Source organism: Oncorhynchus masou, chromosome 25 (assembly GCF_036934945.1).
Source record: "Oncorhynchus masou masou isolate Uvic2021 chromosome 25, UVic_Omas_1.1, whole genome shotgun sequence".
Lineage (NCBI taxonomy): Eukaryota > Metazoa > Chordata > Actinopteri > Salmoniformes > Salmonidae > Oncorhynchus > Oncorhynchus masou.
The window spans coordinates 6,967,785-6,995,054 of NC_088236.1; the positions used below are offsets into that span (position 1 = coordinate 6,967,785).

The 27,270-nt window shown below is 44.3% G+C and overlaps 2 protein-coding genes across 3 annotated transcripts in view; one reads left to right on the top strand and one right to left on the bottom strand.

Annotated features, from left to right (window-relative positions):
* LOC135513724 (anthrax toxin receptor 2-like) overlaps positions 1–27,270 on the bottom strand; it is a 1,178,227-nt gene that overhangs the window by 375,827 nt on the left and 775,130 nt on the right. The window lies entirely within an intron of this gene.
* Positions 4,401–27,270, top strand: part of LOC135513722 (BMP-2-inducible protein kinase-like) — a 124,707-nt gene continuing 101,837 nt past the window's right edge. For both annotated transcript variants that reach the window (XM_064936608.1, XM_064936609.1), the window contains exon 1: positions 4,401–5,453. In XM_064936608.1, coding sequence (XP_064792680.1) covers positions 5,315–5,453 — 139 coding nt within the window. In that variant the 5' untranslated portion in view covers positions 4,401–5,314. The remainder of the gene's footprint in view (positions 5,454–27,270) is intronic.

Consider the following 27,270-nt stretch of genomic DNA (forward strand, 5'->3'; position numbering starts at 1 on the left):
TATTAAAGTGGAGGAAGGCAGAGAGACAGATCCTCATCCGAGCCATGTAATCACCCAGCATCCTTCACTCCTCTCCATCTCTGCTCAGAGGAGAGGTGGAGAAGACCTGCTAACCCACATCTCTATCCTCACATGTACACAGCTCCCTCCCGCCATCCCTGTCACACCAGAGTGTGTGTGTGTGTGTTCTCTCGAGCAAGCAGGCCGTTAAGGGGATTGTTATTGTATCCATTCCCGTAATACCATTCTCTCTGGGTTAGATAGTGGGTTTAGTAGGACCATGACATAGATAGGACAGCTTCCCTTTCATCCTATAGCCCAGTAGTAGCCGAAAACGGCAACAGGGGCCAGCATATCCAGGCTGTATCACAACCGGCAGTGATTGGGAGTCCGATAGGGTCGGCGCACCATTGGCCCAACGTCGTCCAGGTTTGGCAGGTGTAGACCGTCATTGTAAATAAGAATTTGTTCTTAACTGAATTGCCTAGTTTAATAATGGTTAAATAAAATAAAAAAATATCATTCCACAACACAGAACAATAACTGTGTCAATAGACAGAGAGACACAGAGACCCTCCTCTGAGACACTATATGTGGCAGTGGGCCTAGTGTGGAACGGGATCCCTCTTCACTGTCCAGACATGGTAGAGTAGTTTAGTTAGCTCCTCCTCATCTCATCGATATCTCTGCCATGTACACCCTCTAATTCTAAACCACTGGCCTAAACTACCCAATGACCTGAATATTATGATCAATCAATTAACATAACTTTGTAAATAGGTCACCTCAGAAAATAATATTTAACTTGTTATTTGGGTCTGTTAGTAGCCTAGTCTAACATAAACAGTAACCTAGGCTAACAGAAACAGTAGCCTAGTCTAACAGAAACAGTAGCCAAGGCTAACATAAACAGTAGCCTAGGCTAACATAAACAGTAGCCTAGTCTAACATAAACAGTAACCTAGTCTAACAGAAACAGTAGCCTAGTCTAACAGAAACAGTAGCCAAGGCTAACAGAAACAGTAGCCAAGGCTAACATAAACAGTAGCCTAGGCTAACAGAAACAGTAGCCCAGTCTAACAGAAACAGTAGCCCAGTCTAACATAAACAGTAGCCTAGAATAACAAAAACAGTAGCCTAGTCTAACAGAAACAGTAGCCCAGTCTAACAAAAACAGTAGCCCAGTCTAACATAAACAGTAGCCTAGTCTAACAGAAACAGTAGCCCAGTCTAACAGAAACAGTAGCCTCGTCTAACAGAAAACTGGATCCTGTATTTCTTAAAAATGTATCATCTTTTTTTTATGTGGGGGCGGCAGGGTAGCCTAGTGGTTAGAGTGTTGGACTAGTAACCTGCAGGTTACAAGTTCAAACCCCCGAGCTGACAAGGTACAAATCTGTTGTTCTGCCCCTGAACAGGCAGTTAACCCACTGTTCCTAGGCCGTTATTGAAAATAAGAATTTGTTCTAAACTGACTTGCCAAGTTAAATAAAATCAAATACATTTTTTTTAACATATGTAGTGGATTCGGAAAGTATTCATACCCCTTGACTTTTCCACATTATTACGTTACAGCCTTACAGCTAAAATTGATTAAAATATATATCCTCATCAATCTACACACAATACCCCATAATGACAATTTTTGCTAATTTATTGAAAATAGAGACAGAAATACCTTATTAACTTTAGTATTCAGACCCTTTGCTATGAGACTCGAAATTGAGCTCAGGTGCATCCTGTTTCCATTGATCATCCTTGAGATGTTTCTACAATTTGATTGGAGTCCACCTGTGCTAAATTCAGGCACACACCTGTTTATATAAAGTTTCGCAGTTGTCAGTGCATGTCAGAGCAAAAACCAAGCCATGAGGTTGAAGGAATTGTCCGTAGAGCTCAGAGACAGGATTGTGTCGAAGCACAGATCTGGGAAAGGGTACCAACACATTTCTGCAGCATTGAAGGTCCCCAAGAACACAGAGGACTCCATCATTCTTAAATGGAAGAAGTTTGGAACCACCATTACTCTTCCAAGAGCTGGCCACCAGGCCAATCTGAGCAATCGGGGGAGAAGGGCCTTAGTCAGTGAGGTAACCAAGAACCCGATGATCACTCTGAAAGAGCTCCAGAGTTCATCTGTGGAGATGGGAGAACCTTCCAGAAGGACAACCATCTCTGCAGCACTTCAACAATCAGGCCTTTATGGTAGAGTGGCTAGACGGAAGTCACTCCTCAATAAAAGGCACATGACAGTCCACTTGGAGTTTGTCAAGAGGAACTTAACCTCTGTTCTGATGAAACCAAGATTGAACTCTTTGGCCTGAATGCCAAGCACCATGTCTGGAGGAAACCTGGCACCATCCCTAAGTTGAAGCATGGTTGTGGCAGCATCATCCTTGAGATCTTTGATGAAAACCTGCTCCAGAGCACCCAGAACCTCAGACTGGGGTGGAGGTTCACCTTCCAACAGGACAACGATCCTAAGCACACAGGCAAGACAACGCAGGAGTGGCTTCGGGACATGTCTCTGAATGTTCTTGAGTGGCCCAGTACCCGGACTTGAATCTGATCAAACATCTCTGGAGAGACCTGAAAATAGCTGTGCAGCGACGCTCCCCATCCAACCTGACAGGGCTTGAGAGGATCAGCAGAGAAGAATGGGATAAACTCCCCAAATACAGGTGTGCCAAGCTTGTTGCGTTAAACCCAAGGAGACTCGATGCTGTAATCACTGCCAAAGGTGCTTCAACAAAGTACTGAGTAAAGGGTCTGAATACTTAAGTAAATGTTATAATTCTGTTTTTTTATTTTATTTATGAATTTGCCAAAATTTCTAAAAACCTATTTTTGCTTTTTCATTATGTTGTATTGTGTGTAGATTGAGGAGGTGGAAAAAAAACAATTTAATACATTTTAGAATAAGTCTGTAACGTAACAAAATGTGGAAAAAGTCAAGGGGTCTGAATACTTTCTGAATGCACCGTATGTCAACATTTTAATGTTTTTGAATGTATGTCAATTGTATTTTTGTCGGTAATGTCCTTATGTGTCGGTCCCCAGTAAAACTAGCTATCACCATTAGTGTCGACTAACGGGGATCCTAAATAAAATCCAAGGGGTCAACTGTTGTTTTGTTATTCGTTGTACAAATACAGTACATTGAACATAAGTAACCTACTAAAGTAACCATATGTAGCCTATTCTCCCCCAGCAGACAGAAAATATTTGGCGTGGATCCTCAAAACGCTCTACAGCTGCACCATCGAGAGCATCCTGACTAGTTGAATCACCATTTGGTATGGCAACTGTTCGGCATCCGATCGCACTGTGCTCCAGAGAGTAGTGCATACGGCCCAGTACATCACTGGGGCCAAGCTTCCTGCCATCCATAACCTCTTTACCACGCGGTGTCAGAGGAAGGCCCTAAAAATTGTCAAAGACTCCAGACACCCATAGACTGTTCTCTCTGCTACCGCACGGCAAGCGGTACCAGAGCACCAAGTCTAGGTCCAAGAGGCTTCTTAACAGATTCTACCTCCAAGCCATGACTGCTGAACAGCTAATCAAATGGCTACCCAGACTATTTGCATTGACCCCCTTTTTTAATGCTGCTGCTACTCACTGTTTTTTTTTAAATCTATGCATAGTCACTTTACCCTTACCTACATGTAAGTATTACCTCAATTACCTGGACCAACCTGTAGCCCCGTGTATTGACTCGATACTGGTACCCCCTGTATATAAGCAAGCATTTCACTGTAAGGTCTACTACACCTGTTGTATTCAGCGCATGTGACAAATACAATTTGATATGATTTATTGCAGCCAAATGTGATGTTGATGGCTGCGTTTAGACAGGCAGCCCAATTATTCTTTCCACTAATTGGTCTTGACCAATCACATCAGATATTTTCCAGATCATCAGATCTTTTTTTTTCAGAGCTGATCTCATTGGTCAAAAGACCAATTAGTGAGAGAAAAAATCTGAACGCAGCCAATAAGAGTCATGCCAAGTCACTTCCTCAAAACAAGGAATACTCCCCTATTTTCATGTGATTTGGACTGGCATGAGGAAACCATTAGAAAACCACTTTGTTATCTGTCCAGTTGATATAATCAAACTCTGATATCGTGTTGAAGGAATCATACAAAAAAACATTTGTCAAATAAGATGAGAAAGGCATGTTTCAAATGCGTAACCTACACGCTGAACATGTAGACATTTTCCCAACGAGGATCACTATCTACTTGATAAGAAATATTATCAGTCACCCATTCTCACTCGTTTTAGAAGCTGTTTTGTGTGTTTCTCCCTCAACCTAACAGAGGAAAGTTGAGACGGTGCAGACTGTCATTCACGCCGCCCCATCATAGAGGCGCCCTGTACGTCTCTGCGCTCCGTACACCACCAATCATAACAATAGGAGGGTGACGGACAACGCTGGGTTAGGTTGTCTACTGTCTGATTGGGAAATAACAAAACCAAAAACCACACGTTAGTGCTGCTGAGAGTCGGAAGTTTTACCGAGGGGGCTGGGGACGAAGACACAAATACAACTGAATCGGACGCGACATTTATTGCAGTGCGGTTATTCCCCTGTCGAGGTGGTGGCTACAAGCTAACGTTAGTGAAGACAGTCAGCGAGCAAACCATCAACCAAGTGCCGTGGAGAAGTCGGGGGCTGAGATAGTGGAAAGAAGTGTTTGGTGGTGTTTCTTCGACAATAGTCTGACAAAGGGGCAGTCAAGACAAAATTGTGGCTACTATTAGCGAGACGAAGCCACAGACCGTGTTCAGCACCGGGTAGCGTCCCATATGCTTGGTGGTGTGTATCATACCTTGTTGGACTCGGGTTTTTTGAAGCGTCTGCTAAATGTCTGTAGACTGTCGGGTGCAGCAACGCCTGCATGTATGTATGCTAGCTAGTTAGCCACTGTAGCTAGCCCGTTGATATCATTACATTTGACTCTGTTAGCCAGCAACGTTGAGCTCGTTTCAACGTCGAAACTAAAACAAACAACAACAAAAAAATAACATTTTGTCTTATTCTTGAGACACCGCTGTTAACTAACCGTGCGAACTAGTGAAAAAAAAAGAGCAACATTTCCTCTGATAGCTACGCCTTGCTGTGTCATGTCATTCAAGTTGTAAGTGAAGTCCTTTCGGAAGAGTATGCAGGACAAGAAACGATTTGGGATAAGTATATAGCAAAAAAGGGGACAGTGAAATCGTACATTGATTGATTGAAGTTCATATCGGCTGCCCCTCCAAAAACAAAAAAAGACTGCATTTGGAGGTCAAAAGGAAGCCAGAATGAAGAAGTTCTCCCGAATGCCGAAGTCTGAGAGTGGCGGGCTGGGAGGGGGGTCCGGCTCCGGACTCAGCAACTACTTCGGGAAAGTGTTCGGCGTGGGCCGGTTTCAAGTCACCGTGGAAGAACTCATAGCTGAAGGTATGTCTCTATGGGCTCTCTATGTATGCTTCGTACGGCTATTGCACATACAGTACATACATTGCATAACAAACGAGTAAATACACAGCACCTTCCACTGGCTATTATTCTTTTTTTTAAATGTGTTATTTATTTAACCTTTTAACTATGCTAGTCTTATTTACAATGACGGTCAAACCCTAACCTGGATGACGCTGGGCCAATTGTGTGCCACCCTATGGGACTACCAATCACGGCCGGTTGTGATACAGCCTGGAATCGAACCAGAGTCTGTAGTGACTCCTGTACCACTGAAATGCAGTGCCTTAGACTGCTGCTCCACTCTGGGGCCAAGTAAGGGGTGGCAGTAATTATTACATTGACAATTACAATACAGTATGTCAGAATTATAATAAAGCCTGAACAGTGCAAAATGTCGGTGGCATTGTTCTATATTGTGTATTTGCATCTGCAAATTTCCACACTGTTTGTATACTGGACAAGCCCCTGTACTGTCTAAACTAATTTCCCTGTCTCTCTCTGCATTTCGGTAGTCCTCACTTGACTTTAACAGGGAAAAGGCTCACGGCCTGCTGAATGACCTATCACCAGCTCACAAACTCTGAGGTAGCATCTAGCCCAAGTGTCAAACTCGTTCCACGGAGTGATGGAGTGACAGTGGGGTTTCACTCCTCCCGTGTACTTGATTGATGAATTAAGATAATTAATTACTAAAGAACTCTCCTCACCTGGTTGTCTAGGGATTCATTGAAAGGAGAAACTAAAAAACCCACTGACACTAGGCCCTCCAGCCCTGATATTGCCTATTACCTGCTCCCTAATTATACAGGTGTCCTGATCTCGCATGTCAACAAGTCACTGACTAACTTAACCTGTTCTACCACTCCTTATTTTAAAACGGAGGCTGTCTGGGCACAGGGAAGTATCCTGTGTGTGTCAGTCTCCCTCTCAAACGGATACAAGCCCCCCCCCCCCCCCCTCACTTTACTGACCTTTTCCAAAGCGCTTTTTAGAGGGAGCTGAGGAATTTTAGGCCAGAACAAGGACGTAGGAAGCAAGGATGACTGCTAGGAACATGTTCAGACGTGGTCTGGAAAGGACCCCACCATTTAGAATTAGGGAAGTGAGGAGCAAATGAGGAAGCTCTTTTTTTTTTTTTTTTTTTTTTTTTTTTTTTTTTTTCCTTTGAGGGCAAAACATTGACTGCTTTCCCTTCCCCAGGTCTGTCATGCACCTCCGCCATTATCACACAGACGCTGACTGCAGTACACTGTCATGATGCCTGATTCTGTTTAGTTTTGTTCTCCCATATTCCATTTTTTTTTCCAGGTTTCTGTTTTTTTCCCCCCAATTTTTCACACTTTAATTTTTCAGCTTTGTTGAATTCGGTTTTAATGTCTGTATTCCGTGATTTTATAGGGCCCTACATTAAAAAGCTCTGTAGCCTAATGTAAAGTAAAAGCTCTGTAGCCTAATGATCCTTCTAGAATAGCGCTTAATAAACTACATTGGTTTTTGAAGTATGGCTTAATGAAGACGCTTTACGCTGACACCCGTAGACAGTGCAGCAGGATATATCCAATGTTATGCAACTTCCTTTGTCTCAGAAACACTTTTTGCATCCCAAATGGCATCCTCTTCCCTACATAGTGCACTACTTTTGACCAGAGCCCTATGGACCACGGTCAAAAGTAGTGCACTACATAGGTAATAGGGTGTATTACTGACTTAACGACGATCACGATGGCACCCAGCCTCAACCCATTGGACACAAACTACACTATGGAAAAAAAATATCAACTGATATGAATCACCACGGCGATGGAGTTCTGAATCACCACGGCGATGGAGTTCTGAATCACCACGGCGATGGAGTTCTGAATCACCACGGCGATGGAGTTCTGAATCACCGTGATCCTACTGGAATGAAACACCACTCTTTTACAGAAGAGGCTGTACGCCCTGTGTCAGAATGTAATCACATGAAGTGACTGAAATCTTCATTTAAGAAGCAGAGTGTGAAGTTCAGTGGTTCCAACTGCGTCCGTCCCGTAGGATTGGTGGTTTAAACAAGCACCGTTCATTCATTCATTCTTTCCTTCAGGAAACCATCAAGGAAATCCTCATTCTTCTCTAGAGGAAACCACGGATCCAACACGGCAAGAACAAGGAAGTGGAGCCATGGGGGAATCTCAACTGTATTTCCTTGATTCCTAGCATCATCCTTCTCAAAAATGCATTGTCGGGGGAAAATCCAAGGGAAGGAACCTTCAATCTTCTGCTCTAATGTTCTTTGAGAAGGAGACGAAAAGGGAAATGTGAGGAATCAAGTAAATATTAGTGAGATTCACCCTGGGACTTAGAATGGGGCCTCAGGCTAGTCGCCCTGTGACTTCAGTATTGGAATGGGGCCTCAGGCTAGTCGCCCTGTGACTTCAGTATTGGAATGGGGCCTCAGGCTAGTCGCCCGGTGACGTCAGCATTGTAAAGGTATTGGAATGGGGCCTCAGGCTAGTCGCCCTGTGACTTCAGTATTGGAATGGGGCCTCAGGCTAGTCGCCCTGTGACTTTAGCACTGTAAAGGTATTGGAATGGGGCCTCGGGCTAGTTGCCCTGTGACTTCAGTATTGTAAAGGTATTGGAATGGGGCCTCGGGCTAGTCGCCCTGTGACTTCAGTATTGGAATGGGGCCTCAGGCTAGTCGCCCTGTGACTTCAGCATTGTAAAGGTATTGGAATGGGGCCTCGAGCTAGTTGCCCTGTGACTTCAGCATTGTAAAGGTATTGGAATGGGGCCTCAGGCTAGTCGCCCTGTGACTTCAGCATTGTAAAGGTATTGGAATGGGGCCTCAGTCTAGTCGCCCTGTGACTTCAGCATTGTAAAGGTATTGGAATGGGGCCTCAGTCTAGTCGCCCGGTGACTTCAGCATTGTAAAGGTATTGGAGTGGGGCCTCGGGCTCGTTGGCGTTCCACCGAGGAGTTGAGGACACAAAGCAAGGGAGGAGACGCTTCGGCTCATCTGAATGCTCGCCTCTCTCTGGCCCCCTCTTAAGACCGGCTGCCCTGCTTGCAGTCGGGTGCTGTCTGTCAAAGGGTCGTTGCTGGTGTGACTTTGCTCTCTTTCTGTCTCAGGAAACAACTCAATGAATCATGGAATGTTCCTCAGAGGGAGGCTCATCGCCATCCCCTCTCTCCTTTTCTCCTATCTTTATCTCTACCCCATTTCTCTCTCGCTCTCTCGCTCTTCTCTCTCTCTCTCTCGCTCTTCTCTCTCTCTCTCTCGCTCTTCTCTCTCTCTCTCTCGCTCTTCTCTCTCTCTCTCTCGCTCTTCTCTCTCTCTCTCTCGCTCTTCTCTCTCTCGCTCTTCTCTCTCTCGCTCTTCTCTCTCTCGCTCTTCTCTCTCGCTCTTCTCTCTCGCTCTTCTCTCTCGCTCTTCTCTCTCGCTCTTCTCTCTCGCTCTTCTCTCTCGCTCTTCTCTCTCGCTCTTCTCTCTCGCTCTTCTCTCTCGCTCTTCTCTCTCGCTCTTCTCTCTCGCTCTTCTCTCTCGCTCTTCTCTCTCTCGCTCGCTCTCCTCTCTCTTCTCTCGCTCGCTCGCTCTCCTCTCTCGCTCGCTCTTCTCGCTCGCTCTTCTCTCTCGCTCTCTCTTCTCGCTCTTCTCTCTCTTCTCTCTCGCTCTCTCTTCTCTCTCGCTCTCTCTTCTCTCGCTCTCTCTTCTCTCTCGCTCTCTCTTCTCTCTCGCTCTCTCTTCTCTCTCGCTCTCTCTTCTCTCTCGCTCTCTCTTCTCTCTCGCTCTCTCTTCTCTCTCGCTCTTCTCTTTCGCTCTCGCTCTTCTCTCTCTCTCGCTCTTCTCCCTCTCGCTTTCGCTCTTCTCGCTTTCGCTCTTCTCGCTCTCGCTCTTCTCGCTCTCCCTCGCTCTTCTCTCTCTCCCTCGCTCTTCTCTCTCTCCCTCGCTCTTCTCTCTCTCCCTCGCTCTTCTCTCTCTCCCTCGCTCTTCTCTCTCTCCCTCGCTCTTCTCTCTCCCTCGCTCTTCTCTCTCCCTCGCTCTTCTCTCTTCGCTCTCTCTCTCGCTCTCTCTCTCGCTCTTCTCTCTCGCTCTTCTCTCTCGCTCTTCTCTCTCGCTCTTCTCTCTCGCTCTTCTCTCTCGCTCTTCGCTCTCGCTCTTCTCTCTCTCTCGCTCTTCTCTCTCTCGCTTTTGCTCTTCTCGCTCTTCTCGCTCTTCTCTCCCTCGCTCTTCTCTCTCTCCCTCGCTCTTCTCTCTCTCCCTCGCTCTTCTCTCTCTCCCTCGCTCTTCTCCCTCGCTCTTCTCTCTCTCCTCGCTCTTCTCTCTCTCCCTCGCTCTTCTCTCTCGCTCTTCTCTCTCGCTCTTCGCTCTCGCTCTTCGCTCTCGCTCTTCGCTCTCGCTCTTCGCTCTCGCTCTTCGCTCTCGCTCTTCGCTCTCGCTCTTCGCTCTCGCTCTTCGCTCTCGCTCTTCGCTCTCGCTCTTCTCTCTCGCTCTTCTCTCTCGCTCTTCTCTCTCGCTCTTCTCTCTCGCTCTTCTCTCTCTTTCTCTCGCTCTTCTCGCTCTCGCGCTTCTCGCTCTCGCTCTTCTCTCCCTCGCTCTTCTCCCTCTCGCTCTTCTTCTCCTCGCTCTTCTCTCTCTCCTCGCTCTTCTCTCTCTCTCCTCGCTCTTCTCTCTCTCCCTCGCTCTTCTCTCTCTCCCTCGCTCTTCTCTCTCTCCCTCGCTCTTCTCTCTCTCCCTCGCTCTTCTCTCTCTCCCTCGCTCTTCTCTCTCTCCCTCGCTCTTCTCTCTCTCCCTCGCTCTTCTCTCTCTCCCTCGCTCTTCTCTCTCTCCTCTTCTCTCCTCGCTCTTCTCTCTCTCCCTCGCTCTTCTCTCTCTCCCTCGCTCTTCTCTCTCTCCCTCGCTCTTCTCTCTTCTCCCTCGCTCTTCTCTCTCTCCCTCGCTCTTCTCTCTCTCCCTCGCTCTTCTCCCTCGCTCTTCTCCCTCGCTCTTCGCTCTCGCTCTCGCTCTTCTCTCTCTCTCGCTCTTCTCTCTCTCGCTCTTCTCGCTCTCTCTCGCTCTCTCTCGCTCTTCTCACACTCCCTCTCTTTTGCCCCCCCCCATACTCCAGCTGAGCCAGTTTAATGAAAAGCATGAGATTCCCTCAAAGCCCAACTTAACAGAGAATGTGGTCTGCTCTTCACAAAATGTTATGGGAGGAAGTAATGTGAATTATGTGAGTAACCCGGGAGGTATCCTAGCTTTTTGACCATCCTTTTCAGTGCACTAAAGCTCCCAACTTATTTTGAAGAGAGAACTTTTCTATTTTTCAGTGCACTTTTAATTGATTTGGTTCTTCTTTTGACATTTGGAAAAATACTTACTTTTGTCTGAGTGTTCAAGTCAATATCTTTTTATTGTACAAAGTAGGATGTTTTGTGTGAAGGTTCAGCAAAAAAACATGCCGTTTCAACTCTGCTCATCATTGGCCAGTGCTAAGCATCGGTCACAACTGAATGGTTGTATTTAGTTATGAGCAGAAACACACACACACACACACCAGTGTTTCCTCAGGAAAATGAGGTACTGGACATTTGACTGTTCCATTATATTTTAATTTACTGGATATTTCAGAAATGTACCGGACTCGTACTCACTGGGTGCGTAACCTGATTAGGGCATCCACCCACTTTGCTCAGAATGACAAAAATCACATACAGATTATGGTCATTTGTTTTCACCGAACAATCAACTCGAGGATGCAATGGCGTGTGCGTCCTTAATGAATTCCGATGCGCAGATCGAAGATTTTATAATAACTGTGCGCACTTTTTTTCCCCTTAGTCTACAAGACCAGCAATGAACAACAAAAATCACAAGCCTATCTCAATCTACTAGCAGAAAAGTTAACCTATTCTATTGGTCAGCTTGTCGAGAAAGAAATACTCTATTCCAAACAGACTCTGGGACAGTTGTGGGTCGATTGGATCCCACATTTATACAACCAGTAGGCCTAGGATACATACAAAACATGTTAAAAAGCAATGAGGCTGATGGATCAGAACATTCAGATTCAAATGTTGATACATTATGTATACACGTAAGCGCAGCAATGCGCAACAAGACTGTAGGCCACATGCAAATGTTGGTTCCGTAATGCAATTGATGGGGAAAAATACACCATTGTCAAAAAGCGTACCGTACATGCCAGCGGTTTCATGAAACTGAGATGAAAATATCTGTTACAAAGAGTGGAGATCTAAAGATGCAACAACTAGCATGGGATGCTAATATGACTGGGATTGTCATCAACTAGCATGGGATGCTAATATGACTGGGATTGTCATCAACTAGCATGGGTTGCTCATATGACTGGGATTGTCATCAACTAGCATGGGTTGCTCATATGACTGGGATTGTCATCAACTAGCATGGGATGCTCATATGACTGGGATTGTCATCAACTAGCATGGGATGCTCATATGACTGGGATTGTCATCAACTAGCATGGGATGCTAATATGACTGGGATTGTCATCAACTAGCATGGGATGCTCATATGACTGGGATTGTCATCAACTAGCATGGGATGCTCATATGACTGGGATTGTCATCAACTAGCATGGGATGCTCATATGACTGGGATTGTCATCAACTAGCATGGGATGCTCATATGACTGGGATTGTCATCAACTAGCATGGGATGCTCATATGACCTGGGATTGTCATCAACTAGCATGGGATGCTCATATGACTGGGATTGTCATCAACTAGCATGGGATGCTAATATGACTGGGATTGTCATCAACTAGCATGTGATGCTAATATGACTGGGATTGTCATCAACTAGCATGGGATGCTAATATGACTGGGATTGTCATCAACTAGCATGGGATGCTCATATGACTAGGATTGTCATCAACTAGCATGGGATGCTAATATGACTGGGATTGTCATCAACTAGCATGGGATGCTAATATGACTGGGATTGTCATCAACTTGCATGGGATGCTCATATGACTGGGATTGTCATCAACTAGCATGGGATGCTCATATGACTGAGATTGTCATCAACTAGCATGGGATGCTAATATGACTGGGATTGTCATCAACTAGCATGGGATGCTCATATGACTGGGATTGTCATCAACTAGCATGGGATGCTCATATGACTGGGATTGTCATCAACTAGCATGGGATGCTCATATGACTGGGATTGTCATCAACTAGCATGGGATGCTCATATGACTGGGATTGTCATCAACTAGCATGGGATGCTCATATGACTGGGATTGTCATCAACTAGCATGGGATGCTCATATGACCTGGGATTGTCATCAACTAGCATGGGATGCTCATATGACTGGGATTGTCATCAACTAGCATGGGATGCTAATATGACTGGGATTGTCATCAACTAGCATGTGATGCTAATATGACTGGGATTGTCATCAACTAGCATGGGATGCTAATATGACTGGGATTGTCATCAACTAGCATGGGATGCTCATATGACTAGGATTGTCATCAACTAGCATGGGATGCTAATATGACTGGGATTGTCATCAACTAGCATGGGATGCTAATATGACTGGGATTGTCATCAACTTGCATGGGATGCTCATATGACTGGGATTGTCATCAACTAGCATGGGATGCTAATATGACTAGGATTGTCATCAACTAGCATGGGATGCTCATATGACCTGGGATTGTCATCAACTAGCATGGGATGCTCATATGACTGGGATTGTCATCAACTAGCATGGGATGCTAATATGACTGGGATTGTCATCAACTAGCATGGGATGCTCATATGACTGGGATTGTCATCAACTAGCATGGGTTGCTCATATGACTGGGATTGTCATCAACTAGCATGGGAAATCGGCTACTGGTTTCAGTGGCATATGTAAGTCCCTTTTATTGCCTCCTCGTTTCTATGGTCTGATTTGGCTCGGCTACTTTGTAGCGAGGTAAGACGACATGCCTCATAACATGAACCAAGACGTTCAGGTTGCAAACAATTTTCAGTATATGTTTTCATACAACTTACTGCCTCCTTCAGCTCAATGCAAAGTGGTGTGTGATGCACTGAAGCCTGCGTACCATTGCCTTTTATTTATTTAACCTTTTATTTAACTAGGCACGTCAGTTTAAGAACAAATTCTTATTTACAAGGACGGCCTACCCCCGGCCATACCTGGATTCGAACCAGGGACTGCAGTGATGGCTCTTACACTGAGATGCAGTGTCACTCAGGAGCTCAAGCCTATGCACTTGAGTGGTGAATTGGAAGCGTGCGTGGAGAAATAGGAACAGTTTTGATAGAAAAAAAAAATGCCATTTGTAACACGTGATTGCATTTTGAATTGTTGTGCAATTATTAGGCTTATAAAAAATAAATACAAATAAAATTCACGTTTCACTTTAGACGGTAACTTCTGTGCTGTTTTGACAATCTGTAGCGGCTGCTCTCGTACTGTCTGAATTATTCCCCCCCCCCCCCCCCGCTCAATCTCGGCTCTGTGTCTGTATGCTGTTGGTTCGTGATAAATAAAATACATAACGACTAACGAAAATACACGCCGCCAGTTTAATTCCGCTAAGTTATGCAAATTGACCTATAAAACCGATAAGCATGACCATTCAAATGTATTTCCATCGACTGGTAGGCTAAAAGGCATTATTTTGCAATGTTTTTTTTTTTCTTTCTTGTCACTTTGCCAGCAACAATTTTTATTTATCGACCAAAAGCCAGCTATTGCCGGCTAACGGAAACCCTGACACACACACACACACACACACACACACACACACACACACACACAGTTCTTGCTTATCTAGTGATAAGCAAGAACTTAGTTATTGCCACTCTCCTCCCACCACATTGATGAGCTCTGTCACCGTCTCAGAGATGGTTACAGAAATGACAAGATGGATTTGGTCACAGGAAGTCACCCGTGGCCAACTATCCCTCTTCCTCGACCCTATAGGTTGACTGAATCACTGTCACCTATACAGGATAGCAGACTGGAGTAGGTCTCTAACTCTTGTCCTCTCGCCACAAGCAATAGCCTGAAACTCCTCTGCGTCTTGACACTCACGTTATGTGATACGTAGTTGACAGTAAGTCCGTAGTCAAATCAAAATGTGTCCCAATATATGAAAGTGAATTAAAATAGAGCTGATATAGAATGGGGGGTCCTTTCTGGAGCCAGCTAATCCCCCTCAGGCTGATTTGTGTTTTGGTAGCAGACTGAGTGAGTAAGCAGGTATGGTCTGTCTCAAATTTGCACAGGGCACATAGTGCACTACTTTAGACCAGAGCACTATATAGGGAATAGGGCTCTGGTCTAACGTAGTGCACTATATAGGGCTCTGGTCTATAGTAGTGCACTATATAGGGCTCTGGTCTAAAGTAGTGCACTATATAGGGCTCTGGTCTATAGTAGTGCACTATATAGGGCTCTGGTCTATAGTAGTGCACTATATAGGGCTCTGGTCTAAAGTAGTGCACTATATAGGGCTTTGGTCTATAGTAGTGCACTATATAGGGCTCTGGTCTATAATAGTGCACTATATAGGGCTCTGGTCTATAGTAGTGCACTATATAGGGAATAGGGCTCTGGTCTAAAGTAGTGCACTATATAGGGAATAGGGCTCTGGTCTATAGTAGTGCACTATATAGGGCTCTGGGCTAAAGTAGTGCAGTATATAGGGCTTTGGTCTAAAGTAGTGCACTATATAGGCATGAGGGTGCAATTTGGAACACAGACTGTCTGATCCCTTCTCCGATAGTGAACAGACACATGCACCCCATCAGGGTTCTGTTCCCCCTCCTTAAAGCTACCAGGCAGACAAGCTAGCCTACATCTCTTTATGTAGCAGTGCTTGCAAATGTCAGCTTGTATGTCGCACAGCCGACGAAGAGGAAGGTCTAGGAAATGTCTCTCTGCCCATTTTGTTGTTGTTGTTTTTTGTTTGTTTTTCCAAATCAACGACACCAGACATTTCAGGTTGTCAGTATCACTGGTCTCAGTCAGTCGCTCACGTGCGGTATTAGCCCGTCGCCACGGTAATGAGGTGTGAGTGAATCCCAAATGGCACCATATTTCCTGTATAGGGAACACACAGGGCTCTGGTCTAGTGCTCTATGTAGTGAAGCAGCTGAGCCTACTTTGCCCAGAGAAGTTCTTCTCTGTGTTTTAGCTTGTTCCTTGCTTTGTATGGGTGAAGTTGAGGCTTTTACGGTGCTCAGTTGAATTTATTTCCTGTCTTTTAGGAGCTTTTTTTTTTCCAGCCCTAAAACAATTTTTTTTTGTGGTTTGAATTCTCTTTTTTATAGTAAGATAATGTTTGTATATAGGAGATCACCATTATTACCAAGTCTAAAATGGGACTACCACAAAACACAATGCATCCTGGGAAAGTCCTCTGCGTGTATGTACAGTTGATGCATTTGAGAGAAAAAAGTGAAGTCATCCTGTAGTTTCACTCACAGAACATGCTGATGGTGTCACTATCTCAATTTTATTTTCCGTCAGCAAAATTCAGAAACCAAGCCTGCCCTACACACTCACTCAGTTTGATCACAACAACAGCCTTAACACTATTCTGTTGTGTAATCAGCTTTTTGTATCTTGACCAGAGTCCTTTATTTTGAGAGATAAGGGCAAACTAAGAGCGAAGCGAGATCAGGGCTCTCCAACCCTGTTCCTGGAGAGCGACCATCCTGCAGTGTGCCTGATTCTAATAATTTGATTGATATGCTGAATCAGGTTAGTTACAACTGGGTTTGGATGGATAATCTCCAGTAATATGGTTGGAGAGCCCTGGGCTAGATGGTACAAGTTGGCTGTAGAAGGCAGAGACTCCTGGACCTAGCAGAGCTACAGCTGACCAGAGTCATATTCAATGGGGCTCACTATGGGGAAAACGTTTGCTACTGAAATATATATATATATATTTTAAAAGTTTCTTAGGATTTCTTCTACGACTTCTTTTCTTATAAGTCCAAAAAGTTTCTTTCCGTTTTGTTGTGACCCTTATCATGTAAACACGGTTTCCATGTCGTCCCCCTCTGCTTTCAGTCTGTTTTCATCTGTTTGTTTTCTGATGGTTTCCGTGCACACTGCTGCTGTGGTCACAGTAAAACACAGGGCTTTGTCCCAAATGGTATCCTATCCCCCATGTAGTGCACTACCGTTGACCAGAGCTCTGGGTCTGGTTTTAAAGTAGTCAGAAGTAGTGCACAACATAGGGGGGTTAGGTTACCATTTTGAGACACTACTTGATCTCATTTTTGCTACTTGTCTTTGAGGTACGGGCCACTGTGGGGTTATCGACCCAAGTATTGACCACGGCCATTCTAGAAATGACAGAATGATGTAATCATTGCATAGAATTTTGTCATCGTTGATTTTCTGTCCAGCAAATAGTAGACCTTTTTCTAGGTCTAATAAACATAAAATGGGTATGGACTTGGATTGGAAAGGTTTCAGGTGATCGTTCATTTTTTTTTATTTTTTATATATCAAGTTAGGAACTAGTTAGTTCTGTGTTTAAGAACAACATGTAGATTTCTGCCTAAATAGACATGTACAACAGTAATACTTTTTAATGTGATGACCATCGAGTAATGCTGCATAGTTCTAGAATGTTCTGGAACCGTCCTTTTAAGGCACATATAGTAATTCGGTGGATTCTGAAAGTATTCAGACCCCTTGACTTTTTCCACATTTTGTTACTTTCCAGCCTTTTATTCTAAAATGGATTCATTTTTTTTCTTTCTTATCAATCTACACACAATACCCCATGATGACATCACAATACCCCATAATGACATCACAATACCCTATGATGACATCACAATACCCCATGATGACATCACAATACCCCATGATGACAATACGAAAACATGTTTGTTAATTTATTACAAATAAAAAGCTGATATCACATTTACATAAGTATTCAGACCCTTTTCTCAGTACTTTGTTGATGCACCTTTTGGCAGAGATTACAGCATCAAGTCTTCTTGAGTATGACGCTGCAAGCTTGGCATACCTGTGTTTGGGAGTTTGTCCCATTCTTCTCTGCTGATCCCCTCAAGCTCTGTCAGGTTGGATGGGGAGCGTCTCTCCAGAGATGTTCGATCGGGTTTAATTCTGAGCTCTGGCTGGGCCTCTCAAGGACATTGAGACTTGTCCAGAAGCCACTCCTGCTTTCTCTTGGCTGTGTGCTTATGGTGGTAGTCCGGTTGTAAGGTGAACCTTCGCCCCAGTCTGAGGTCCGGATCTTTCTGGAGCAGGTTTTCATCAAGGATATCTCTGTACTTTGCTCTTCATCTTTCCCTTGACTAGTCCCTGAGACTGAAAAACATCACCACAGCATGATGCTGCCACCACCATGCTTCATGGGATGGTGCCAGGTTTCCTCCAGATGTGACTCTTGGCATTCAAGCCAAATAATTCAATATTGGTTTCATCAGACCAGAGAATCTTGTTTCTCATGGTCTGAGAGTCCTTTAGGTGTCTTCTGGCAAACTCCATGCGGTCTGTCATGGTCTGGTGTCCTTCTGAAAGGTTCTCCAATCTCCACAGATGAACTCTGGAGCTCTTTCAGAGTGATCATCGGGTTCTTGGTCACCTCACTGACTAAGGCCCTTCTCCCCCGATTGCTCAGTTTGGCCGGGCGGCCAGCTCTAGGAAGAGTCTTGGTGGTTCTAAAATTCTTCCATTTCAGAATGATGGAGGCCACTGTGTTCTTGGCAACTTTCAAAGCTGCAGAAATGTTTTGGGACTCTTCCTCAGGTCTGTGCCTCGACACAATCCTGTCTCGGAGCTCTACGGACAATTCCTTCAACCTCATGGCTTGGTTTCAACCAGCATGATGGTGTAAATTCTAAACCTGTTTTTGCTTTATTACGTGGTTGTGTGTATAGTGGTCCCCCCCAGGGGTAGTGTTGTATACAGTGGTCCCCCCCCCAGTGGTAGTGTTGTATACAGCCCCCCCCCCCCCCCCCCCCCCAGTGGTAGTGTTGTATACAGTGGTCCCCCCCCCAGTGGTAGTGTTGTATACAGTGGTCCCCCCCAGTGGTAGTGTTGTATACAGTGGTCCACCCCCCCAGTGGAAGTGTTTTATACAGTGGTCCCCCCCCAGTGGTAGTGTTTTATACAGTGGTCCCCCCCAGTGGTAGTGTTTTATACAGTGGTCCCCCCCAGTGGTAGTGTTGTATACAGTGGTCCACCCCCCAGTGGTAGTGTTGTATACAGTGGTCCCCCCCCAGTGGTAGTGTTTTATACAGTGGTCCCCCCAGTGGTAGTGTTGTATACAGTGGTCCCCCCCCTCCCCCCAGTGGTAGTGTTTTATACAGTGGGTCCCCCCCAGTGGTAGTGTTTTATACAGTGGGTCCCCCCCCCAGTGGTAGTGTTGTATACAGTGGTCCCCCCCCAGTGGTAGTGTTTTATACAGTGGGTCCCCCCCCCAGTGGTAGTGTTTTATACAGTGGGTCCCCCCCCAGTGGTAGTGTTTTATACAGTGGGTCCCCCCCCCAGTGGTAGTGTTGTATACAGTGGTCCACCCCCCAGTGGTAGTGTTTTATACAGTGGGTCCCCCCCCCAGTGGTAGTGTTTTATACAGTGGGTCCCCCCCAGTGGTAGTGTTTTATACAGTGGGTCCCCCCAGTGGTAGTGTTTTATACAGTGGGTCCCCCCAGTGGTAGTGTTTTATACAGTGGGTCCCCCCCAGTGGTAGTGTTTTATACAGTGGGTCCCCCCCAGTGGTAGTGTTTTATACAGTGGTCCCCCCAGTGGTAGTGTTTTATACAGTGGTCCCCCCCCCAGTGGTAGTGTTTTATACAGTGGTCCCCCCCAGTGGTAGTGTTGTATACAGTGCCCCCCCCCCCCCCAGTGGTAGTGTTTTATACAGTGGGTCCCCCCCCAGTGGTAGTGTTGTATTCAGTGGTTTTTCCCCCCCCTATTTTGTCTCCTTAAAACCTGGAATGAAAATTGATTTTTTTTGGAGGGGTTTGTATAATTTGTTTTACACAACATGCCTACCACTTTGAAGATGCAAAATATTTTTTTTATTGTCAAACAAACAAGACAAAAAAACAAACAGAACTTGAGCATGCATAATTATTCACCCCCCCCCCCCCAAAAGTCAATACTTTGTAGAGCCACCTTTTGCAGCAATTACAGCTGCAAGTCTCTTTGGGTATGTCTCTCTAAGCTTGGCACATCTAGCCACTGGGATTTTTGCCCATTCTTCAAGGCAAAACTGCTCCAGCTCCTTCCAGTTGGATGGGTTCTGCTTGTGCACAGCAATCTTTAAGTCATACCACAGATTCTCAATTGGATTGAGGTCTGGGCTTTAACTAGGCCATTTCAATGTTTCCCCTTAAACCACTTATTTTGCTTTAGCAGTGTGCTTAGGGTCATTGTCCTGCTGGAAGGTGAACCTCTGTCCCAGTCTCAAATTTCTGAAAAACTGAAACCTGTTTCCCTCAAGAATGTCCTTGTATTTAGCGCCATCATTCCTTCAATTCTGACCAGTCCATGCCAATGGCAAAACATCCCCACAGCATGATGCTGCCACCACCTTGCTTCACTGGGGATGGTGTTCTATTGTTGATGAGGTGTTGGGTTTGGCCAGACATAGCGTTTTCCTTGATGACCAGAGTACCTTCTTCCATCTGTTTGGGGAGTCTCCCACATGCCTTTTGGCGAACACAAAACACGTTTGCTTATTTTTTTCTGGACACTCTTTAGTAAAGCCCAGCTCTGTGGAGCGTATGGCTTAAAGTGGTCTTATGGACAGATACTCCAATCTCCGCTATAGAGCTTTGCAGCTCCTTCAGAGTTATCTTTGGTCTCTTTGTTGCCTCTCTGATTAACGCCCTCTTTGCCCTGGTCTGTGTGTTTTGGTGGGCGGCCCTCTCTCGGCAGGTTTGTTGTTGTGCCATATTCTTTCCAATTATAAAAAAAAAAGAAAATGGATTTAATGGTGCTCCGTGAGATGTTCAAAGTTTCGGATATTTTTTTAGAACTCAACCCTGATCTGTACTTCTCCACAACAGTCCCTGACCTGTTTTGGAGAGCTCCTTGGTCTTCATAGTACCGCTTGCTTGGTGGTGCCCTTTGCTTAGAGGTGTTGCAGATTCTAGGTCCTTTCAGAACAGGTGTGTGTGTGTGTGTATATATACTGAGATCATGTGACACTTAGATTGCACACAGGTGGACTTTATTTAACTAACTATGTGACTTCTGAAGGTAATTGGTTGCACCAGATCTTATTTAGGGGCTTCATAGCGAAGGGGGTGAATACATATGCACCCACCACTTTTCTGTTTTATATATTTTTTTCTTCACTTCACCAATGTGGACTATTTTGTGTTTGTCCATTACATTAAATCCAAATAAAAATCCATTTAAATTACAGGTTGTTATGCAACAAAATAGGGACAACGCCAAGGGGGCTGAATAATTTTTGCAAGGCGCTGTGTGTGTAGATCAATATATCTATCCCATAATATGGGTGACATCCTCCTCTCTAAACATCACGCCTTTGTTGCTAGGCAGGAAATTAAGTGAGGCGGGCAATAAACTGTTCTCCCTTAAGGTAACCTAACCTCGAACCCCCCCCCCCCCTCTTTCCATCCTTATCAGTGCCTGACTGCCTTTCCTTTTACCCAATACATCCCCATCCCCTGACAGATACCCGTTAACTTCTGGTGTACCAGCTAGACTATGCCACTCAATATCAAATCAAATGTATTTATATAGCCCTTCGTACATCAGCTGATATCTCAGTGCTGTACAGAAACATATTCCAATAGGAAACCTGATGATAATAACAATTATTCAGGTTTTAGAACTCCTCAATAGTTCAAATTATTAATGTCTTAGTTTAAGACTTCACCTTTTTATAACTGTAAAATAAATATGAATGGTATTTGTACAAATTTGTCTCCATTTCATGTAACTGACGACAGAACATTTTCAACAGATCGTCCTTTTAACAACTCAGAAACACCCATTCGAATGTCTACGGATTCTTGACTTTTGTCATGATGAGAGATCTAAACCTGTCAGAATACCACAGCGAGGTGAATCCACCATTTCTGGATTCACTAGCCAGTCCCCTTTTTTTTACTATGTCGTTTCCCAGGCTCCGTCGCTCACACGCAGAAGAAACCAGTTCTTTGTCTGGATAGGCCAGAAAATGTGACACGTCACTCCCTATGCAAATGAGGAGAGTGAAACCTGACACTTGAAATCAGCTCCACTGACAGAGTGGTAGCAGAGAGGAGACAGATGGGACTCTCTGCCACTGTAAGGTACTGTACCCTGTGACGTTCACAGAGTACGTTGTACACCGACATGTTGGTCAGAACTGGTCCTTAACCTCGGAGAGAGGTTCGACACCCAGAACCAAATGGCCTTCTACTGTGTGTACACCGACATGTTGGTCAGAACTGGTCCTTAACCTCGGAGAGAGGTTCGACACCCAGAACCAAATGGCCTTCTACTGTGTGTACACCGACATGTTGGTCAGAACTGGTCCTTAACCTCGAAGAGAGAGGTTCGACACCCAGAACCAAATGGCCTTCTACTGTGTGTACACCGACATGTTGGTCAGAACTGGTCCTTAACCTCGAAGAGAGAGGTTCGACACCCAGAACCAAATGGCCTTCTACTGTGTGTACACCGACATGTTGGTCAGAACTGGTCCAGAACCGCTCAAATATTTGAGGTTTAAAAAAAATAAAAATAAATAAATAAATACTAAGACCTAAAAGCAGCATAAGAATGGGGTGTAATTGAATTGATCAACATTTATGAATGATGGCTAATGACTACAGCCTTCATTTGCAAATATTTGTCCAAATGGTTCTGACTCTTTCTTTGCTGAGACTAACTGTGGGTAAAATGCTGCCTGTTACCCATCCATCTACATTTATTAGCATACTGTAACTGATAATGAATGGGTGGATTGTGGCTCCTTTGTCTTGCTCTTGTACCCTATAAAGAATGCTGCTGGTACGATGCAGTTCTCTCTCTCTCTCTCTCTCGCTGGGTCCCATGACAGAGCGGTCTATCCTTTGTGCATGATCATTCAACCCTTTTCTCTCTCCGTCTCTCTATATAATCATCGTTGTCTCTTTGTGTTATTCCAAATGAATTATTTTCCTACCAACTAACTTATTTACGGCATCCCAAATGACACCCCATTCCCTGCATAGTGTGCTACTTTTGACCCAGAGCACGAGAGGGCCATGGGATGCAATTTGGGATGCCTCATTATTCATACAGTTTGGGTGGGCATCGGGCCAAGTGAACTTTGGAGCTTCGGAAGACTAAAAAGAGAAATAAAGAGCTGGACTGTTGTGGATTAATTGATTTGCACAGAATAGTGTGTTTTGATATAATTGCAGGCGATAAAATTAGATGCCTCAAATGTTCTCATTCTTGCTCTTTCATTTTGTATAACCTTTTAACGAGGCAAGTCGTATAAGAACACATTCTTATTTACAGACTGCCTACCAAAAGGCCTTCTACGGGGACAGGGGCTGGGATTAAAATAAAAAATATAGGACAAAACACACATCCCGACAAGATGAAGAGAGACCTAAGACAACAACATGGCAAGGCAGCAACACAACATGGTAGCAACACAAAACATGGTACAAACATTATTGGGCGCAGACAACAGCACAAAGAGCAAGAAGGTAGAGCTGATTTATAATGAGGACTGTCTGTTATTTTACCTTTATTTTACTAGGCAAGTCAGTTAAGAACAAATTCTTATTTTCAATGACAGCCTAGGAACAGTGGGTTAACTGCCTGTTCAGGGGCAGAACGACAGATTTGTACCTTGTCAGCTTGGGGATTTGAACTTGCAACCTTTCGATTATCAGTCCAACGCTCTAACCACTAGGCTACCCCGCCGCCCCATAACTAATCCTTCACATGTACTCCCTTATGAAGCCTAAAACTAGTGTTGAATTATAAATGATCCTGTAGCTACAGGAAATGTGCATTATAATTCATGGTATTTTTTGTTGTTGTCGGGGGTTACATTCTTAGTTGGCGCAAATCAAGAGTGAAATTTTAAATTGTAAATGACAAACTTCGGAAGCCTTTTTAAACCTTGAATACACTAAGTTTGCGTTTTTAAATGACCTGCAACAACAGTGCGATCAAATTTAAGATTATTGTGTATATATGTTGGGCTAAATTTGCCATAGCTGACTTCACTCGCCTGAATGTTTGTGGAAGTGTTGCTCTGAAAGGCCGCGAACAGACCATATCTTTGTTGAATCACATGAATCGAGCGTAAAAAAAAAAAAAAGGAAACACCCACATTGTTCCACTGACAAATAAGAACAGACATAAGGCTTGATCGGATGTCATAAGGTGAATTCACCAATTTGTAAGTCGCTCTGGATAAGAGCGTCTGCCAAATGACTTAAATGTAATGTAAATGTAATGATCCCAATTTACACCCTATTCCCTATTATTGTGCACTACTTTTGGCCAGACCCCTATTGGCCCTGGTCAAAAGTAGCGGTCCACTTTTATATAGGGGATAGGGTGCTGATTGGGATGCAGAGAGAGTAGTATTATTTTTCTTCACAGCCAGTGTAGTTTATTTATCCTAGTGCTGACCCCATTTAGTTGATTATTTGGTTGATTGGCTGTGTTGGACAGATTATTTTTTATTTTTTATATTTTTTTTTTTAGAGCGTTTGCAAATTGATAAATCTTCATGACACCAGAGACACTTGTATGATTTTTGCGCCTGTCTTAGTGGACTAACTCATTGAGTCCGCCGGGATGGCACAGTCCATCACGCTAACATGTTGACTTGACCAGGCACGCCAGACGCAATCAGAACACGCAGGTAGAGATATCAATATGAACTCCGAGCCAACTATATTAGTTTAGGAACAGATCTAAAAGCATTCATGGCAATTTAACTAGCTACCTTGATGTTGCTAGCTAATCTGTCCTGGGATATAAACATTGGGTTGTTGTTTTACCTGAAATGCACAAGGTCCTCTACTCCGACATTTCATCTACAGATAAAACGGAACACCAAGTTCGTTCTAGTTAATCGCTCATTCTTCAGGCTTTTTCTTATTTGGCGGTTGGAAACCAGCTTTAAGGTGCATTACCACCACCAACTGGACTGGAGTGTGGACCTCAGTTCATCTTTCAATCACCCACTTGGGTATATGCTCCTAACAACCCATAAGGAGATGGGAGAGGTGGGACTTGCAGCGTCAAGAGTCACCAATAGTTATATTTTAGCGTCTGGCTATGCAGACGCTCGTGAGCAGTTTGGATGCAATGATCGAATAAACCTGTGTGTGGGTACATTTTTATTTTGCAACGCTTGTGCACGTAACACGAGCGATCTGGTCAGCATGTAAGACCAGCATCGGCAACGTAAGGCATTATTTGCCTTGGCCTGCTCAGCAATTTTAATAAAATTTTAGAAGAGAAAAAAAGTTCAATTGCAATTGGTTTTCTATAAATGGTGCCTGCTTTGGACCTGACACCGGTTGTGAGAGTATTCCTTAGGCCTACAGTAGGTGTGAATATAATATGTCTTGGGTATAATTTTAATATGTTGAGTCAAGAAGAACGGGAGTGTTGCTAAGATACACATGGTGTGTCTCTCTCCACAATGTGCTCTTTCCCATATTTAAGCTCATTCATTGTTCCATAATTTCATTGTGTGAATTGTTTGTCCTTTGTGTATGTATACGCGCGCATGCATGCATGCATGCACACACACACACACAGTGCCTTGCTAAAGTTTTCGGCCCCCTTGAACTTTGCAACCTTTTGCCACATTTCAGGCTTCAAACATAACATAAAGATATAAAACTGTATTTTTTTGTAAAGAATCAACAAGTGGGACACAATCATGAAGTGGAACGACATTTATTGGATATTTCAAACTTTTTTAACAAATCAAAAACTGAAAAATTGGGCGTGCAAAATTATTCATAATTAAGATACGTTGACACTCCAAATAGACAAAGGTGCCTGCAATTACCTGCAACTTCAGGAGCATAACAATCAAATTTCAATCAATCAAATGTATTTATAAAGCCTCATTTATTTCATACATCAGCCGATGTCTCACAGTGATGTACAGAAACCCAGCTTAAAACCCCAACCAGCCAGCAATGCAGATGTAGAAGCGCAGTGGGCCAGATGTAGAAGCGCAGCGGGCCAGATGTAGAAGCGCAGCGGGCCAGATGTAGAAGCGCAGCCGGCCAGATGTAGAAGCGCAGCCGGCCAGATGTAGAAGCGCAGTGGGCAGGAAAACTCCCTAACACCAGAATCTGTGAAAGCCAGCAACAGAGGGAGGAGGGTCAAACTGTTTTTATTTTTTGTTCTTCTGGTTATCTTGACCTTGAGACATTTGTGTGTCTTTTTTGTTAATTATTTCATCAAACCGTGCGCTTAAAGCATCAGACAAGCTCAGTGCATACAGTTGATTTGTATTCAAATACTGGATGTGTATATGTTGGAAAAAGAGATGTTTAAAATGTCGAAAGAACAGATGACTCTTGGTTAACCAACAAAACATTTTTTTGGAGGGGGTGGAGCAGCAGCCGTGATTTCTCCACAACCACTCACTGAGCATGTGTTCCAAGAATGTCAACACTGACAAGCTCAAAGTCGGCAGGGTTATTTCCTTATCTTTACACAAACAAGCAGCTTCGACCAAGTACTCTCTTTTGATGTCTGGTTCAGTGCAACTTCACAGTAACAGAGTGACACGGAGACTCCATATTTTTCGCTTTAAAATGTTTTGTCAAACAAAAACCAGTGATTGCAAAGTTAATCAAATCAAATTTTATTTGTCACATACACATGGTTAGCAGATGTTAATGCGAGTGTAGCGAAATGCTTGTGCTTCTAGTTCCGACAATGCAGTAATAACCAACAAGTAATCTAACTAACAATTCCTAAACTACTGTCTTATACACAGTGTAAGGGGATAAAGAATATGTACATAAGGATATATGAATGAGTGATGGTACAGAGCAGCATAGGCAAGATACAGTAGATGGTATCGAGTACAGTATATACATATGAGATGAGTATGTAAACAAAGTGGCATAGTCAAAGTGGCTAGTGATACATGTATTACATAAGGATGCAGTCGATGATATAGGGTACAGTATATACGTATGCATATGAGATGAATAATGTAGGGTAAGTAACATTATATAAGGTAGCATTGTTTAAAGTGGCTAGTGATATATTTACATCATTTCCCATCAATTCCCATTATTAAAGTGGCTGGAGTTGAGTCAGTGTCAGTGTGTTGGCAGCAGCCCCTCAATGTTAGTGGTGGCTGTTTAACAGTCTGATGACCTTGAGATAGAAGCTGTTTTTCAGTCTCTCGGTCCCAGCTTTGATGCACCTGTACTGACCTCGCCTTCTGGATGATAGCGGGGTGAACAGGCAGTGGCTCGGGTGGTAGATGTCCTTGATGATCTTTATGGCCTTCCTGTAACATCGGGTGGTGTAGGTGTCCTGGAGGGCAGGTAGTTTGCCCCCGGTGATGCGTTGTGCAGACCTCACTACCCTCTGGAGAGCCTTACGGTTGAGGGCGGAGCAGTTGCCGTACCAGGCGGTGATACAACCCGCCAGGATGCTCTCGATTGTGCATCTGTAGAAGTTTGTGAGTGCTTTTGGTGACAAGCCAAATTTCTTCAGCCTCCTGAGGTTGAAGAGGCGCTGCTGCGCCTTCTTCACAATGCTGTCTGTGTGAGTGGACCAATTCAGTTTGTCTGTGATGTGTATGCCGA